Source organism: Vigna radiata, chromosome 9 (genome assembly GCF_000741045.1).
Source record: "Vigna radiata var. radiata cultivar VC1973A chromosome 9, Vradiata_ver6, whole genome shotgun sequence".
Taxonomy (NCBI): domain Eukaryota; kingdom Viridiplantae; phylum Streptophyta; class Magnoliopsida; order Fabales; family Fabaceae; genus Vigna; species Vigna radiata.
Window position 1 is genome coordinate 9,361,712 of NC_028359.1, and position 17,183 is coordinate 9,378,894.

General features: G+C 33.7%; 1 protein-coding gene across 4 annotated transcripts in view; it reads right to left on the bottom strand.

Annotated features, from left to right (window-relative positions):
- The window catches only part of LOC106774021, a 28,557-nt gene that overhangs the window by 6,379 nt on the left and 4,995 nt on the right, over positions 1–17,183 (bottom strand). For 3 of the 4 annotated variants that reach the window (XR_001376704.2, XM_014660820.2, XM_014660818.2), the window contains exons 5-19: positions 17,115–17,165; positions 16,903–17,003; positions 15,971–16,064; positions 15,267–15,398; positions 13,587–13,847; positions 13,411–13,489; positions 12,131–12,222; positions 11,940–12,023; positions 9,779–9,853; positions 8,980–9,027; positions 8,702–8,797; positions 4,487–4,716; positions 514–4,010; positions 352–431; positions 140–220 (exon numbers count right to left, since the gene is read on the bottom strand). Coding sequence is in view for 3 of the 4 variants with exons in the window: in XM_014660820.2 (XP_014516306.1) it covers positions 140–220; positions 352–431; positions 514–4,010; positions 4,487–4,716; positions 8,702–8,797; positions 8,980–9,027; positions 9,779–9,853; positions 11,940–12,023; positions 12,131–12,222; positions 13,411–13,489; positions 13,587–13,847; positions 15,267–15,398; positions 15,971–16,064; positions 16,903–17,003; positions 17,115–17,165 (5,001 nt within the window). In the remaining variant the exon portion in view is untranslated. Of the gene's footprint in view, positions 1–139; positions 221–351; positions 432–513; positions 4,011–4,486; positions 4,717–8,701; positions 8,798–8,979; positions 9,028–9,778; positions 9,854–11,939; positions 12,024–12,130; positions 12,223–13,410; positions 13,490–13,586; positions 13,848–15,266; positions 15,399–15,970; positions 16,065–16,902; positions 17,033–17,114; positions 17,166–17,183 lie in introns of all 4 variants that reach the window. The other variant, XM_022785960.1, reaches the window with a different exon arrangement.

Consider the following 17,183-nt stretch of genomic DNA (forward strand, 5'->3'; position numbering starts at 1 on the left):
ACGTGATAATAAATTTATAAGCAGCTATACACTATACGTTGCAAACAAAATTTGGACATACTGCTTATTTGGACATACGTTGCAAACACTATAAGCAGCTATGCACTATATGATTATTTTAAGTATATTACATTATTACCTGATTAATAGATTCACGTGTATTAGCAAAGTCTGGGTCATACTGCTTTGAAGAATACGAAGTAAGCACTTCTTTCAGGGCCTTGCATAGAATCGTAATTTTAGAATTCGTTGAGATAAGATAAAACACAAAATTATGCTATGGACGGGAAAAGGATTTAATGGTTTTTTGTTGAAACTGGCATGAATGACTAGTTTCATTACAGAAGATACCTCTTTGGCATCATCTCCTTCATCCCTCAATCTACACAGGACTTGACATGTCCTCTTTTCAAGGTCTCCGAGCTTGCCATCTGGAAAAGTTAGAAGATGTATAATATAATCCAAATTTCTAGTACGTCATTTCATACAGACAGCAAGGATAAAGATCAATACCATGTTTTGTAGACCCCAAAGTTTCAATATTTTCCCATAAATTTTGAGGAATCAAAGAAATATCTTCAGCTGGTGAGTACAAGCAGGCATAAGCAATAAGTGTTAATGAAAGTTGCAAGAAAGGACCATCTTGAGATGGTTGTGCATTACACAAACAACATATGCCATCAGCTGCCACAAGAAAAGATTGCAAGTGATGGCGCTCAGCAAATGGAATGTAATTTGAAAGAAGAGCCATCGCATGAACCCTTAAATGTACTGACATATCAGATGAGGCCAGTACAACAACTTCATCCCAAGTACTAGAAACCAGACGAGATAAAACATAATCAGGAATGGATAAAACTAACTTATTTGGAATGAAGTCAGAGCAAATTTTAGAGTTCATCACAGCTCTTTCTCCGTTTGTACACTGGCCAAGAAGTATTCCCAAATGCTTAACTGCTATAAAACGTTGCTCAGGTTCGGCATGGACCAGCAGTGTACAAAATAGGTCAATAAGAGGAACTTCACTTTCTTGAATGTTATAGATGCCTCTAGCAATTAAAGAAGTTAACCACTTATCACTCTGCACACGCCAAGAGATTTTTGGCGCACAGCAAGAAACATTTTTTATTGTGGAACAGATGATGCCTACCACACCATCCAGGCAAAAGCTATATGGCACTCCAAGTAAACAATCAAGCATCAAGCAAGAAACTTCCCAGCAACTGCTTTCTTGAAGCATAACAGCCAATTCACAAAGGCCTTGAAGACCAATTCTCCAATGAAGTGTGAACATGTCAGATGACTCGATTGAAGAATTTTGATCATCTTCAGCTTTATGAAACTTTTGAGAAACTGATGTCAAACATTTTGAAAAGACATAGCATTCGGCTGATGCTATTGATACTTTTCTACTTATTTGAGGATGAAGATTCCAACAGCGCTCAATAGCTGGATTAAAGTTTGAAATGAGACCCTCTATGTCCTTACAAAATCCTTCTAAATAATCAGAAGGTATTTCACAATGACCAACATCAGCAATAGAGTTGTTACTATCTACATTATGAACATCACTCTCATAAACAATGAGACAGACATCACTAAGAAACCATGAATTTGGTTTTAAGTTATCTTCAGAAAGTCCATCACCATTTGAATGAGGATAGGGGGATAGCTGAAGAGGAACCACACCCAATTCTTTTAAGTTATTCACTAATAGTAATTTGCAATTATCCATAACACATTGAAATGCACTGAGATAATCAAAGAAAGAAGTTGTTGGGGCAAAAGCTGTAAAGTTTGCCAGATTTAATAAAGACTGCAAAAACTCCCTCCTATATCGAAGAGATAAATCAGGAAAGATTGATGCCAAAATAAAAATAGCCAGTGCTGTATTGTATCCTTTATCTTCAGAATTGTGCTCGACCTCACTCTTTTGTTTTATTTTCATGAGAAGAGTGTTAAAGCACAATTCCTCAAAATTCAGACAAGAATCACCATCCAATAAATTTTCATCATGAGAAATCTTGGACAAAGAATAAGAAAGGATAGGTTTCAACAAACGCAAAACAGAATCAAGAAATGACACATCACAGTACGTAGAACTTGAGAGTGACACAAGCACTTGAACTAGCTTGGGAGCCTCTGGAACCATAGCTTCCATGTGTTCAACTATAATAGCTTCAAGTATATAAAGGATTATGGCTCTGGCATTCTTAGCATTATAACCTTTTAAATGATCACTTCCAATTGAAGAAGCAAAAGAAAATGGCCACAAACACAACTCTGAAAACCAACACAAAACATCAGGCACCAGAGTGGAAGGAACAGATCTCAGCTGCAAACCAACAGCTTCTAAAATGGCTTCTCCAAAAGATTTGAATTTCCTTTTCATATTAGGAAAGAACTTCCAGAGCTCCGGATATATTGCACAAAAGGATCGTTCCTCATCACATTGATTACCTCGTTCAAACTCTGTTTTAGCAGAACTGTTTTCAACCTGTGAATCTTCAACTTTTAGCTCTTCATACTTTTTACTGACAACATCATCAACAACAGCTAGGTCATCAGCAAAAATGGATAGTAAAGATGTCAGCTGAGACAGATCAAATGCAAGGAAAATGTGGTCTTTCAAATACTGTTTTGCATTACGAGATATTGCCATCCAACCAAGAAATCTAACCAAAGGGTATAAAGAACCAGAAAAATGAGAAATTCTCTTCATCCATGCTGAAGAAGGAATTAAATTTCCACACAAGTAATTATTTTGTATATTATTTCCAAAATGATGCTCTTCACCTCCACCACTTGCTGCGATTACCAATCTCTGTAGCAGTAACCAACGTCGCTCTACCCCTTTCATTCTTTCCTGTGTTAAATTCAAACTACTTTCTTTCAGCTGGTGATGAAAAGATGCCAGCAGCCTGTTCAAGTCTTCAGTATATTTTATAATGATATCAATCACATGTTCTGGAGGACAATATAATTTAGTGCCAGTGTGCAAAAAGTACACAAGACTCTGCAGGAGAATTTCATGCATTGAGATTTGGTCTCCCTGCAACCGTTGGATCAAAAAATTACATAGTAGGGCTTGGTTTTGCCGAACTAAGGTTAGAGCATCAGCATATTGTACATCTAGGGGAGACAGTTTTATAATCTGTTCATCAAAACCTTCAGCAGAATAAGGACCAATTTCTCCACCAGATACTCTTACGTTATATTTCCTGTCCAATTCAGCTGCCTCAAGCAGTATCTCAAAAACAAGTTTATCTCTTTTTCTCTCTATATGTGCAATAGTGTCTAGATTAGGTTTATTCTTTCCAGAAGTTCTTTTCACTTTAGCTTTATCACGAGGATGCGCTGTTTTAAATTCATTGATGTTCAACAAGTCAGTAAGTTTTGAAGAGGCTCCAATAGAAGAAATAAAATAAGGATTTACATGACATTCGGCAGCTAACAACAGAGCATCAATTGCAGCATCATGGCTTTCAATAGTGACATCACTCTGAGAATGCAAATCTAAAGCCAGGCGTCTAAACTCAGAAGCACGAAGTTCAGAATCATTATAGTTCAGAAGTTGGAAATAATCTGCCTGCACGTTGAAGTATTCAAAACCAAGGCCAGCATCCAAGATATTATTAAGAAAATGATCGGTGGAATGTTTCTCAGCCATGTTTTTCGATTCCAAGTTCATATCACCAATGCTAGAAATAGAGCTATTTTGCTTAGGAACATTAGAGAAATTTGTCAAGGTCATACTCTGCAGTTCGGGTGGGGAAAAAAGTAGACTACGATCTTCAGCAGAATCAGATTTTCCTGCTGTTTCTGAAACATCTGTTTTTCCATCAGAATCATCTTGACCAATTGACTTAGAAAAAGTACCTCCACCATTAATGCCAGAGGAAAGAGGTGAAATAGATGCAGTTTCATGGTCAGTTGGTCGTAAAACTGACTTGCAAAGGTCAACATCAGGTGGCAAAAACATGTGCGGTTCCAATATTGATAGAAGCACACTGCAGATATAAAGTAAATGTGTAAAACTAAAGAAATCTGCTTAGTTTCTAAGAATTTATTATTATTAAACTTGGTACATTAATGGAATGGACAATTAATTTGTCTTGTTAGTTTTTAGTCATTAAAAAGAACTATCATATTCATAAAGAGATCCACATGCATTTTATCTGGGCATTGAAAATTTTTATCTAATATTTCTCTATCTACCTGATGTACACATATACATACATATACATATAAAAGTCTTAAAAGAAGTTTAATCCTAATTCTTTGTTGCAACATGTTTACCCATTTATATACATGTAAAAAGCTATTGTTTATGAATGGGAATAAGCTACAAATAATAAAATATTTACTTTTGGTTTATCTTCCATGTAAATATATAAAAGATAAGCCACAAGATAAATTTTCTATCCAAAATATCAACTATATTTTCTACAGTACAGTACAGCAAAGACATGAAGTGACGCCATACCTAGGAGCCACAGATCCATTCCTCCATTCTGATTCCAACGAAGGCAGCACAGCTGGCTTTCGTACAGCAGTACGGATGATATTTAGAGCAATTGTACAATTCTGTTCTTGCTTTTCTGGAAATGAGGAAGCTAAATCTCCAAATGCTATTTTGCTTTTTGACACAGCTATTGCAGGATCAAGAAAAGGATCCAGCATCTCAACAAGAAAGAGGATTTTGTGTTTAACTTCCTGGAGAGACATTAAATAGTTTTGACATTAGTTGGGTCTTTTTTGTTTGTCAGGAAAAATGAAAAGCAACAACTTCACAGATAAAGCACTAAATCATTCACCATTTCATCACCAGCAAATCAATAAGGAAAAAAAGTAAAGATAATGAAATTCTAAAAGACAAAAGTTATTGGCCAATGAGATGTTTATACTACTTACAACTCTCTGTTGGAGTTTACAGAGAAGAGAGACAGAACTGAAGAAAGAAAATTTGATTTTTCATTCCATTTAGAATTCTGTTACAACAAATATTATATAGCTACAGGAAGCTTGATCTACAATGAACAGAAACAGTTACAGCCAGCAACCACAAACATGTTAGCTCACTGAACTAACTGATTGCACTACAAGGAACAGAAACAGTGCTGCCAGCGACACCTTATCAGCTGGCTGGACCAACCTAACTCAATACAAAACTCACACTCAATGGTGGTTGTTAGATATATTAGATTATTAAATATCTTAGATAGATATTTTATCTTTATTTTTTATCTTCAACTCATACTCTTTTAATTCATGGTGAGGTTCCTCAATAATTTTTGGCATGATGTTATTCTTACTACATATGATCTAATTAATCACATGTTGTCTTCGGTTTTAGATAATAAAATACCTCATTCTATTTTATTTTCTCATGAGCTTCTTCATCCCTTACCTCTAAAAGTTTTTGAACCTGCATGTTTTGTTCATAATTTTAATCCTAGTATTGATAAGTTATTATTAGACCAGAAAAAGGATACAAGGGTTTTTCTCCTTCTCTTATATGCTAATTTGTTTGTATAGATGCCACCTTTAATAAGTCTTTTTTTTACTTTAAATATAATTCTGTTAGGTATGAGTTTGGAACCTAACAAGAACAGTAACAGTAGATAGAAAACAGTAAAGAAAGAATGAGATTTGTCCATTATTCACTGTGAAAGTACTCTTTACAAGAATGGGTTTGGGAGCATAGCCTCCCTCCTTAAGAGCATAACCTCTCTTTAGAGGATTAAGTCCTGACTTTACACAAAAAAACACTCAATACCCACCTGACCCATAACCGGGTCTTATTTATGGAAATTCCTCCACCTTCTATTCTAACCCATTAAGTCCTCTCCCCCTGTATCCTATCATTACACACCATTGCAAAACAACCTTGTCCTCAAGGTTGGAACAATGAAACTTGAGCCCGTTGCATTGTGTTGTGGTCTTAGCATAGGGAGAGAACCCGCTGACTACTACTTGCCACTTCAAGTCTGGCGGCTTAGGAGGTGGCAACTTCTCCTCCACTATCTTACTTTCTTCCTATTTCCCTCCTATAGCCCCCAATATCGTTCATGTTTTGACCTATACTATTCAATATTGTTCTTTTGTGACCTTTACTAGTCAATCCCGTTCGGTTTTGTCCTATATTGGTCAACACCATTCGGTCTCCTATCGACCCATGCAACTTCATCACTTTAGGTTGAATAGGGCCTCCAGCCGAGAGAGTGGACAACTCCGTCTGCTTCCAGTCTACTTCGGTCTCAGCTTCCTCAGTCTCCACCTCTTCATCCTTCCCCAAAATAACCGTCCCTCGATTCTTTCCTGGCCACTGATGGTCTGGATCGAACGATCGTCCCGAATTATGGCAATTGGCCTCTGACCGCTTCGGTAACTGCTCCTTGCGTTCATCCCCCAAATGACTTGTCTTCTGACCCGCGACCCGCCAAGATCTTGAGGTCTTGTACAGACTCATCCATCGTCCCCTTCTGTTTGGATGGCGCAAAACGCTCAACGTAGGTTCCAAACCTTATCACCAGGGCTTGTTTCAAACCATCCCAAGAATGATTCTTGGCTTTCTCCTTCCAAGCTCTAAACCAATAACCCACGCTGCCCTCGATGCTTATGTACACGAGTCGCACTTCCTCCTCCTCCGCTACTCCTTGAAGCTCGAAAAATATTTGTGTGATTGATCCAGTTCAGCGGATCGATTCCCTCGAAGACGGGTAGCTCCACCTGTTTCCACCACTGTTTTTGCCCCTCTGGTCAATTCCCGAGACCCCTCTTCCTCTGTCTTCCTCCTCTCCCCACCACTGATACTCATTAACAGAGTTGTCGTCGGATTGTCGTCGTTGTGGTTCATCTACGTTCAGAGTACCCTCATTATCTATTGCAAGTCCCACCGTATTGCGGCAGACTCCACCTTCATTCCTCCTATCATAATCTCCACCGTCTATTCTAACCCATTAAGTCCTCTCCTCCGGTATCCTATTCTTCTTCTTCTTATTTGACTTCATCTAATATAGTGGTGAATATTCCTAATACAGTCAATATTCCCATTATTTGCGGTCCTCCAGTTGTGTCTTGTCCACTGTCAGATTCTTCTCCACCACCACTACTTCAGGTTTATAATTGCAAATGTTGTTCTCAACAACCACAGTGTGACTCAATTCAAGTACCAACTACTTGTCTCCTCCAGCTCCAACAACTGAGTTTGACCTTCCAATTGTCCTCCGAAAGTGTATACATTATACCCGTAATCCCTCTCCACAATATATTGAGTTATCATAGATTATCTTCACCTTTTTACACTTGTCTTTCTTTTATTTCTTTTGTGACCATTTAAAAATCTATCAATGATGTCTTAGCCCATCATAGTTGGCATCAGGCCTTGCAAGATGAACTAAGTGCTCTTCAGAATAGTGGAACTTAGGAGCTTGTCACATTACCTCCAGGGAAGTCTATTGTTGGTTGCAGATGGGTTTTTGCTATCAAAGTTGGTCCTGACAGTACTACTAACCACCTCAAAGCTCGTCTTATGGCTAAAGGTTAAATATTTGGGTTGGATTATGGTAATACTTTTTCTCCAATGGCAAAGATGACTTTTGTTCGTTTTTTTTATAGTCATGGTTGTCCTTCAAGTATGGCCTCTTTATCAATTGGATGTCAAAAATGCATTCTTCAATAGAGATTTGCAAGAAGAGATTTATATGGAGCAACCTCAAGGATTTGTTGTGCAGGGGAAGTCTTTTGGGTTGGTATGTCGTCAAATGCTTAGAGAGTTACAATTTGGAGATGTCAATCAAATGACACAGACAATCAAACTGCTATTTAGATTAGTTCTAATCCTACTTTTCATGAAAAGACCAAACACATTGAGATTGATTGTCATTTCATTTGAAAGAAAATTGTATATGGAGACATCAAGACTAAGTTCATTAACTCAAGGGATCAATTAGCATATATTTTCACTAAGTGTTTACTTAAACTGAGAATTGATTATAGTTGTAGCAAGTTTGGTATATATGATTTGTATGCACCAGTTTGAGAGAGAGTGTTAGATATATTAGATTATTAAATACTTAGATATCTTATCTTTATCTTTATTCTTTAGTTACTTTATTATTATTTTTTATTTGTATTTTGGACTTAGTCTAAATTTTCTTTATTATAAATACATTACCTTATGTGTACTTTCTACACAAGGGAGATTATTCCCATCTAGGTTTTTCACTATATTCAATAGCTTAGTTAAGACAACATAACCACTTTTCCTTATGTACACTATTATAAGAAGAGGATACACCTTTATGTAACTACTTTTAGTGTTATCTTTTAATTAGACAAATATATCCTTTAACAAATCTATAGCATCATCATAATATAAAGGGGATACACCCTTTTGTAACCATGTTTAGTGTCATGTTTTAATTGGACAATTTTATCCTTTAACAAATAAACTATACCATTATATAACAGGGATTCACCTTTTGTAGCTATTTTTTGTGCCATTTTTAATTAGACAATTTTATCTTTTATTTATAGATTGTGCCTCTTCATATATATATATATATATATATATATATATATATATATAGCACATTAATTTGGAATTGAAACTACTGATCTATTAGCTAAAGCACAATATCAATAAGATGATAAGGAGGGAAAAAGAGAATAATTCTTATTCTCATCCAGCAAGTACCTTATATTTTCCTAGTATGTCATCCATGTGCCCCGACAAAGCTAGCACTATATATTTCAAGGCAGCACGAGCACGAACAAGTGAATTGTGAGCATCCTGACAGACATGACAATTTCTTAATTTGGAACCATAACAGAAAGCCAGAGAATGATGGAGTATTGAACACACTTTCTAGCATTGCAACCTAAAATCATTTAACACAATTGAAAAGGTCGTGTGCATGGAGACAAGGTTTAGTGACTGTGAAATACGTTAAGAAAGCAAGAACTACATCATACCTGGATTATACCCAAAAGATCCTCCAAAAGCTCCAATGCGAGATCAACCTGAGCAAAAAGACGTCCATAGACAGTGAACATAAAACATAGCTGTAAAAGAATTAACATTATAACTTCTTGCAGCACTATTTAAGCTGGTCAGAAAAAAATAGCTCAATAATCAATAACACTCACATTAACCAAAATGGCCGAACAATGTATTACATAAAGAAAAATTAGCACTAATGTAAGAATAGACATGCTGATTGTGAGCAAGAACCAGAACCCGAAGTTTAAAAATGACAAGGACAGACCAAACTTAAACACCAGTTTTTTGTATTATAATAGTGGCAATACTTGAACTATGTGAAAAAATAAAGAAATATTTTAATTGATAACAATCACACAAATTAAATTCTCATAATCTCTATTCGTAATAATAAAAAAACCTTTAAAATAAGGAAATAAAAATATGTTGAAATGAATGAGAAGAATATGAAGATATTTTTTCTAATTACTATGAAGATTTGAGAATATTTTACTTGAACTTGAATGAAGTAAAACATATTACACTGTTACAATTTTACTACTATACTTATAGAGTACAAAGAAGCAGAGTACAAAAAGTCAAGGCACTTTCTTAAACCCTAACCTAATAGTTGGGTCATAATAATAATAAACATTACATTTCAACAATTTTTATCATAATAATATGCTATTTACAACAGTAACAATGAAGATAAAATTGGATCAAAATAAAGGACTGACAAAAATATAGCTGAAAATACCACAGGAATCAAATTAGAAGGTTCAATGGTACCTTTGCAATCACCTGAGTCATCCATGGTGCTAGCACACCAGAACACAGATCAATCAGTACACAAGCAGCCCTAGCCTTCATGAAAGAAAAGATCCAATCAGTGGATGACCCAGAACAGAATATTATTTCAATAGAACCTTCTGAGACGTTGGTTTATCTACATTGTAAACTTGTTGATAACACCATGGATGTGCAAGAACTTTCATCCATTTGATAATTTATACTAGCAAAAGTTTATACAAAACAGAGTTGCAACAGCACAAATTTTCAAATCATAAATTTCAAGTCAACTATTCAATAACTTGTCCTTTTTAATTAATCTGGTCCTTTTTCTTCATATCCAGTGGGCATTCTTCAAGTTTGCCATACTCGTGCTTTGTAGTTTCTCTTTGCCATGGGTGTGACCTTCCAATCGTCTATCCCTCATGGCTGTTGGAGAACTCATATCTACTAGAGTTATGATCAAGTTATAGTACATACTAGGATATAAACCTCATCTTAAAAGTCAGTTTTGTAAAACTAATTTAAGCTTAAAATTCACACATTTAAGATGGTAATCGTCAAAATAGGGTGTGTTAGAGATATCATATCAACTAAAGATATCACCAAATTACTATATACAAGTGAATGTAAAATTCATCTGGTTTTTTAGCTTCTGTTTGTTTCAACAGATTTATTGTTGATGAACAAGTGAAAGTGGGTGATCCTTCCGTTTTGTTTCAGCAGATTTGCAAGAAAATGAATGTGCGGATTCGAGGGAGAGTGCTGGATTTCCATCTTTAAAAAATGAGAAGATTTGTGCAGATAAATACTGGAATTACCATATGGCCCTTTTTTTCAACTCTTTTGCATTTTACAGCTGTTTACAAGAGCTGCGGGAGATTCATTTGTTGCAAAGAATTGATTCTCAAATTAAAGAATCGATTCCCAAATTGAAGAATCGATTCAAACAATAAATAAGAATAATAATATTTTTGTATGGCTGGTATATGCTTGTTTTTTGTGTTGCTGGAGAAGGACCATTACAAGGAAGATGAAGAAGCAAGCTGGTGGTGAATAATAATAATAATAATAATAATAATAATAATAATAATAATAATAATAAATAATAATAATAATAATAAAATAATAATAAAAATAACAAGAAAAATAATATTTATATTTAAATTTATATCATATTTATTTTAAGAAGTAAAATGGTAATCATCTAATTTTATCTATTAAAATATTTTTTAAATTTATTATACTCATCATATCATACACAAACTTTCATCTCAAATCCACTTAAATCATACCATCTTTCCCTTAATCCAAACAACACCACAATCCGCTTTTCATTCATTTAAATCCATTCACTCAGTCTCTTTAAATCATCTCCCTAATCCAAACACATCCTTAAAGATCACACAATAACTAAAAATAAGACCAGATTGTAGTGTATAAGTGTAGATCTCATTGTAGTGTATAAGTGTAGATCTCATCTTATAAACCTGTTTTGTGAATTTGAAATAGACTTAAAGTTTATTTCCTAAGATTATTATTTGGTATGTTTATTTTTCACACCATCAACATCCCTTCTTTTTTAAGCTCTTTTAAGTTTTATATTTTTCTCCAACCAGAACTTCTCTTTTCTTCTCACAAGAGTCTTCTCCCATTCGACACAATCAAATCTGTCAAACATCTAAGCCCGAGATCTAGCAAGGATGAGTATTGTTTACATACATGGATGGCTGTATTGAGTATTTCAATCTCTTCCATACTTTGTCCTAAAGGTGTCCTGCTGCTGTCTTGCAGTGAAATATATATCTTGGACATTTTGGCAAATGCAGGTTTGATGGTTTTAAAAGCATTTCATTGAAACAGAAGCTAATTACATTAAGGGATTGTGCATCTTTTGGTTTTACCATATTTACTTTTTCTTTGTAGGTTCTGTTCTCTGTTATTTAATTCATCTTGCAGATTTTTTTTTTCTTTTATCAATAGAAAACTTAATCCAACCTAGAGTAAACTGTTTCTACCTCAAAATAAAGAGAATAGAAAAGAAAATAGTTGAAAAAGGATAAATGCAATTTATACAGCTCAAAATCAAGCAGACGGACACATACTATGCATGAAAAAAAAAGATTTTAGTTTAATATTGAGAAATAATTGGTTGACTAACATGAGACGGTGAGTACGATGTCAGATAACCAGCACAAGCATGAACAAGCGTACGATACGTGGCTGATGTTGCTGTAGCAACAATCTGCAAATATAATACACATAATCAAGAGAAGAAAAGAATAAGATGCTACAGAGTACACAATTTAAACATCTTGCCAGTTGGGTCTATAAATGCCTTAGGAATATAACCTGAGATAAAGCCTGTTGAACAATAGGTTGTTTCCACTGAGAAAATGTATCATCAACAACATCAAAAGAATTGCTCACCCATGGGCGCAGAGCTACAAAAGCGAAGCAGAAGCCAAATATTGAACAAAGCAGTTCTACAAAAGCAATCGTAACAACTATGACAAAAAAATATATATTATACAATCTAAAACAATTTGATTTCTGTGTCAGAATTTAAAACAACTGAAAGTTTATGTTCCTGAACAATAATTTAGGAAAACGCAAGTTTCATCTATGCTAAGAACTAATTTAATTAAGGATGATAATCTACCTCTTAAATGATACCTTTGAAATCAAAATATGAAACAACAGAAATTGTTATTGACATATATTGAATTATAAAACAGGGAATATAATTTACAGTTTAGAAGGGATATACCAGTTTTTCGATAGACAAACAATATTCTAGGGCTCCCCACTCCCTGTCCACATTTTACCAGTTTCCTAAATTACCATGATATTACTCTATGCTAACTATTCTTTTTTACAAATTGTTTTAATAAAGGAATAAATTCATTAAGCAAATAGTGTATATAGAATTTGAGGGATATAAGAAACTCCATTTTCAAAAAAAGTATAAATAAAGCAACACAAAAAAGGGAATTATCAATGGAACAAAGCTATCCCTTTCCTATGCAATTTGCAAATCTGTTAGGAAGCCTCCATAGAAAAATCAGTTACGGCCTTCTCACTCAACCATTTTTCCTAGCCAAAAGTTGCAAAACACAAGCCGAGAGAGAGGTTGACCAGACTGAAGAAAAAGGAAGATGTTGCAAGGTGGTCTACAACCCGGAAAATTAGAAAATGACAAGACACGACGAATCAGCAACTCATCTGAAAAGCACCTCATCCACCACATTTGTGATACTATTCTGCATGATTGATAACTATGGATCAAATCAGACAAGGACCAATGAACTCTCTAATAACAGCTGGTGATTAACATGGCTAGAGCATGACCGGAGATTTGACACAGCTAGACATTGACACCAGTGGAAGTGACAGCACATGGGCATGCTATGACTAGAACAAATTGGGGCAGCATGTCAGGGAAAGCTGCAAGGCCTAATATCATTTGTTGGAAAGGAAAAAGTGCAACTAAGTCAAACTTAAATTTCCTTTCCTCAAATAGGGAAAAAGCTCATGGCAAGATTTCCATTCCAAAATTCAGTATTGTTATGGCTTCATTGTGCCGGGAATCTGCTACCAAAACCAAGCACAATTCATTCGAAACACTTAACCTGGCAGCAGAGCTTGTATAAGTGGTAGTGCAGCCCAAAAGTCCGAGGATCTCTCTGCCAACTTGCTGCAAAGAACAGGCTGTAAACTGCAGTGTTAAACAATGTACACAAACTAGTGCAAATTATGACAGCATAATCAACACCAAGGAATAATATAATCATTTATTGAAAGAAACCTGTGATGCACAAGAATAAAGGACATGTAGGATCCCTTCCTCTACCACCGCCATATCTAATACATTAAGATAGCTGCAATCCCACTGCTCATCTTGCATACGGAATTCGTCTCCAAACAGGTTTGAGTAATCAACTAAAGTTAAAGGACTAGACAGTTCCAAATTTAATTTATCTTCCAAAAGAGAAGTTACTTCGTCCAGAGGGTTTGATATATCATGATCAGTATCAGGATTTATGAGCTTGAGCATAATTTTAGATGCCTGAAATAAAGGTCAGTATATGCCAGAAGGACACATTAGCAGCAATGGATTGAACACAGATAAAAGAAAAACATAGATATTCCCCTTTCTGCTCAAAAGAACAAGAGCATTTGAACTAGATCATGTATCCATGCATTGTGCAGTAAATTTCTTATTTTTACATTAACTATTTAAATTTCACTTATTATTAATTAGGTTAATGTAATTTATTTTTATAATATGAATTATGCAAAATTTATTAATTATGATACTAGTTAGATTGATATTATTCATATTATTAATTTATTAAAAATTAAATATTATAACTTATGAAAAAGAATTAAAGTACAAACATAGATTCTAAGACATTTATTTAACATTTTGTTATTATTCAAATAGTTGAAACATGTCACATAAGTTTTAAAAATTAAGAAACGAAGTAATTCAGAGATTTATTTAATATATGAAATTAATATTTAAGTCAATATTTGGATGAAACAATTCATAATTTAGTTCAAGGTATAAAAAAATGTCATGTTTACAATAAGAAATAAATAATTTAAAAATTTTTAAGACAGTATAGGATAATATAATATTATTTTAGTATTATTCCTGTTCTTTTGGTGTTGTTGTAGTATGATAATATAATATTTGATGATAAAACATAAAACAGAGTGTTCTAACAGTAAAAATTAAAACAAAAAAAGTGGATAAAATGCGAGAAAACTGTAGTAGAGATTGCACACATTTTATTACAATATAGAATATAGATTATATATTTCAATAAGAAAAATTCAATAATTCATTTTCAAATATTAGATTATTTATTTACTTACCTGTATATTAATATAACATCAATATTTTTCTTTTAAAGATTTAAAACATAAAAAAGTCTTTTAAAACGAAAAAATAAATATTTCTGTTTCTTAAAAGTTATTTAAAGACTTATTTCAGATAATTTTTTTATTACGATAATTACAAAAAAAGTTAATACATAAGTTATAAAGAATAAAGAAATGAACTCTTATATATAGAATGATTCCTAATATGTACTTTAAAGTTTAATAACATAAAAATAAAAATTATATATTGACTGTGAATAAATAATCACAGTATTACTTAAGATAAATAATGACAATATTACTGTAATAAATTATTATTTGGATATAATAAAATGTTTTTTATACAATTTTAATAATATTATTTGGATGTAGATAATTTATAATAAATATTTGTTTTTATAACATTACAATCATATTATGGTTATTACACACACATATATATATAAGAAAGATGAAAGGAAATGTCCACATGATATTATTCTTATTCTTACAGGAAAAAAATATAATGTCTCAAGCGAGAGTACTCTAGATGATGTTGAGCAGACTTTATTGACAGCATATATATAGATAAACAACTAAATGGGTGAGAGATAAATACCATTCTACAAACAGAGCCCAGTTCAGAATATTTATATGCCTTTCTCAGAAGCACAAAAATTGCATCTGGCCTAAAAACTATGGCACGGTATGGAGATAAAATTAAAGGTGATGTACTGCGTGATCTCCTTGGCTGCAAGAAAAAAGAAATAAGGTTAATGGATAGAGGGGTCATACATGTGGAATGACCATCACTTAATAAAAAATACAGGGAGGGTAAGTAATATGAAGCATGTAGAGAAGACACGAAATATTGATTGGATTTCAGAAATTAAAATGGAAAAAGTTAAAAAAAAAATCTGTATCAACAAAGAAAATATCATTTAAAATCACTTCCCCATGCAGAAATATATAGTAAGAAATCACCAAATGTCAAACTTAAGGAGATTAAGCAGGTAATAGGACAGTTTAGGATATGTAAATCCTATGTGTGCTGATGGTTAATTATACAAGATTCCAGTATCAGATACAAAATAAACAGGGAGTCATGAAGTCACTTTAGCACCTTTCAAGACCTAATGGAAAATGACTTTGAAGGTTATCTGGACCTTCGGAGACCTAAAAGGAAGTTACTTTCAGGGTTAACTGGAGCTATGAAGGTGATCGTTCTCTCATTTTTTACTATGGAAACAGTCAAACCTATTGTGTAAAAATCAAAGAAAGGAAAACCATGGTGTAGCAAACAATAGACGTATGGGAATGTACCTCAAAGTTAGAGGAAACTGTTAGTATCGGTGACAGTTGACTGCTTTTAGAGACATCAAGATCAGTGATATTGCCTGGAGGTTTTGAATTTGTCCTGTAATTAAACAAAATCTTTGCTAGATAAATTATGAATAACAAATAGACCATTCATGCACTAGCACACATTGAAAAAAGATATGTACTTAGAGAAATTCAGGTAACTTATGCGTATTGGGTTTATGTTTAGCAATGGTATCTGTACCATTTTTCAACCAAGAACCACATGAATTATTTTCAAAAACAAGCACAACAACAATGCAAATCCCATATGTATAGTAGGCTACAAGGATCGATTAACAGCATTGAATTCTATAAAAAACCACATTATCAATAAAAGCATTCTAACCATAGCCTCTTTCAAAGGCTTCCTCCAAAACTTTAGGTGTCCATGCTCTGTCCATTTGACTTGAAGTATTAAACTATCTTTTCTTATCCCCTTAATGGCCTTTATGGGATGTCTTCTTGTGCAACCAAACCACTTCCAAGCAAGTCTTTGCATTCCCCTCAACTGATGCTACTCCGACTTCATCCCAAACGCATTCATTCCAAAAATGATATTTTCTATTATGTTTCTTATCCACCTTTATTTTTGCATGTCGCTACATAATTTTTAGAACTTTTAGCACTTTGCCCCCCATCAAATGGCTCAGTATTCAAGATGAAAACTCGTAAAATTTACAGTGTCCGACTAAGCAGAATATGCAACTTAAGTATCACTTCAATATGAGAGCATACCATTTGAAATATCTAACAAATAACAATTTGTCAGTTTGTTTTACAGAAAAAAATTGTTTAAAATTATGTTTTCTCTTATCAAACAGGTATTATAGATTATAATTTCCAATTAGAGAAAAATAATTGTCCAGTGGGAAAGATATAGAAAGCAAACAAACCTTTCATTTACCACATGAAGAATAGGATAAAGAGGACCAGCAAGCATGGCAAGAAATCGTAGGTTAGATTCAGGATTATCTGGAAAGCTGGAAAGCTCTGTCTGCAGTTTTACATACAATGCTGAATGACCTAAACAAAAATATGGACAAACAAAAAAGAAAACAGGAGGAATGGTGAATAAAGTCATGAAAGTAAAAATGCTTGGGTCTACCTCTAATTGTGGAAGAAATACAAGCAACCGACTTGTCACATCTTGCAACAACTGTAAACTATGAAATAT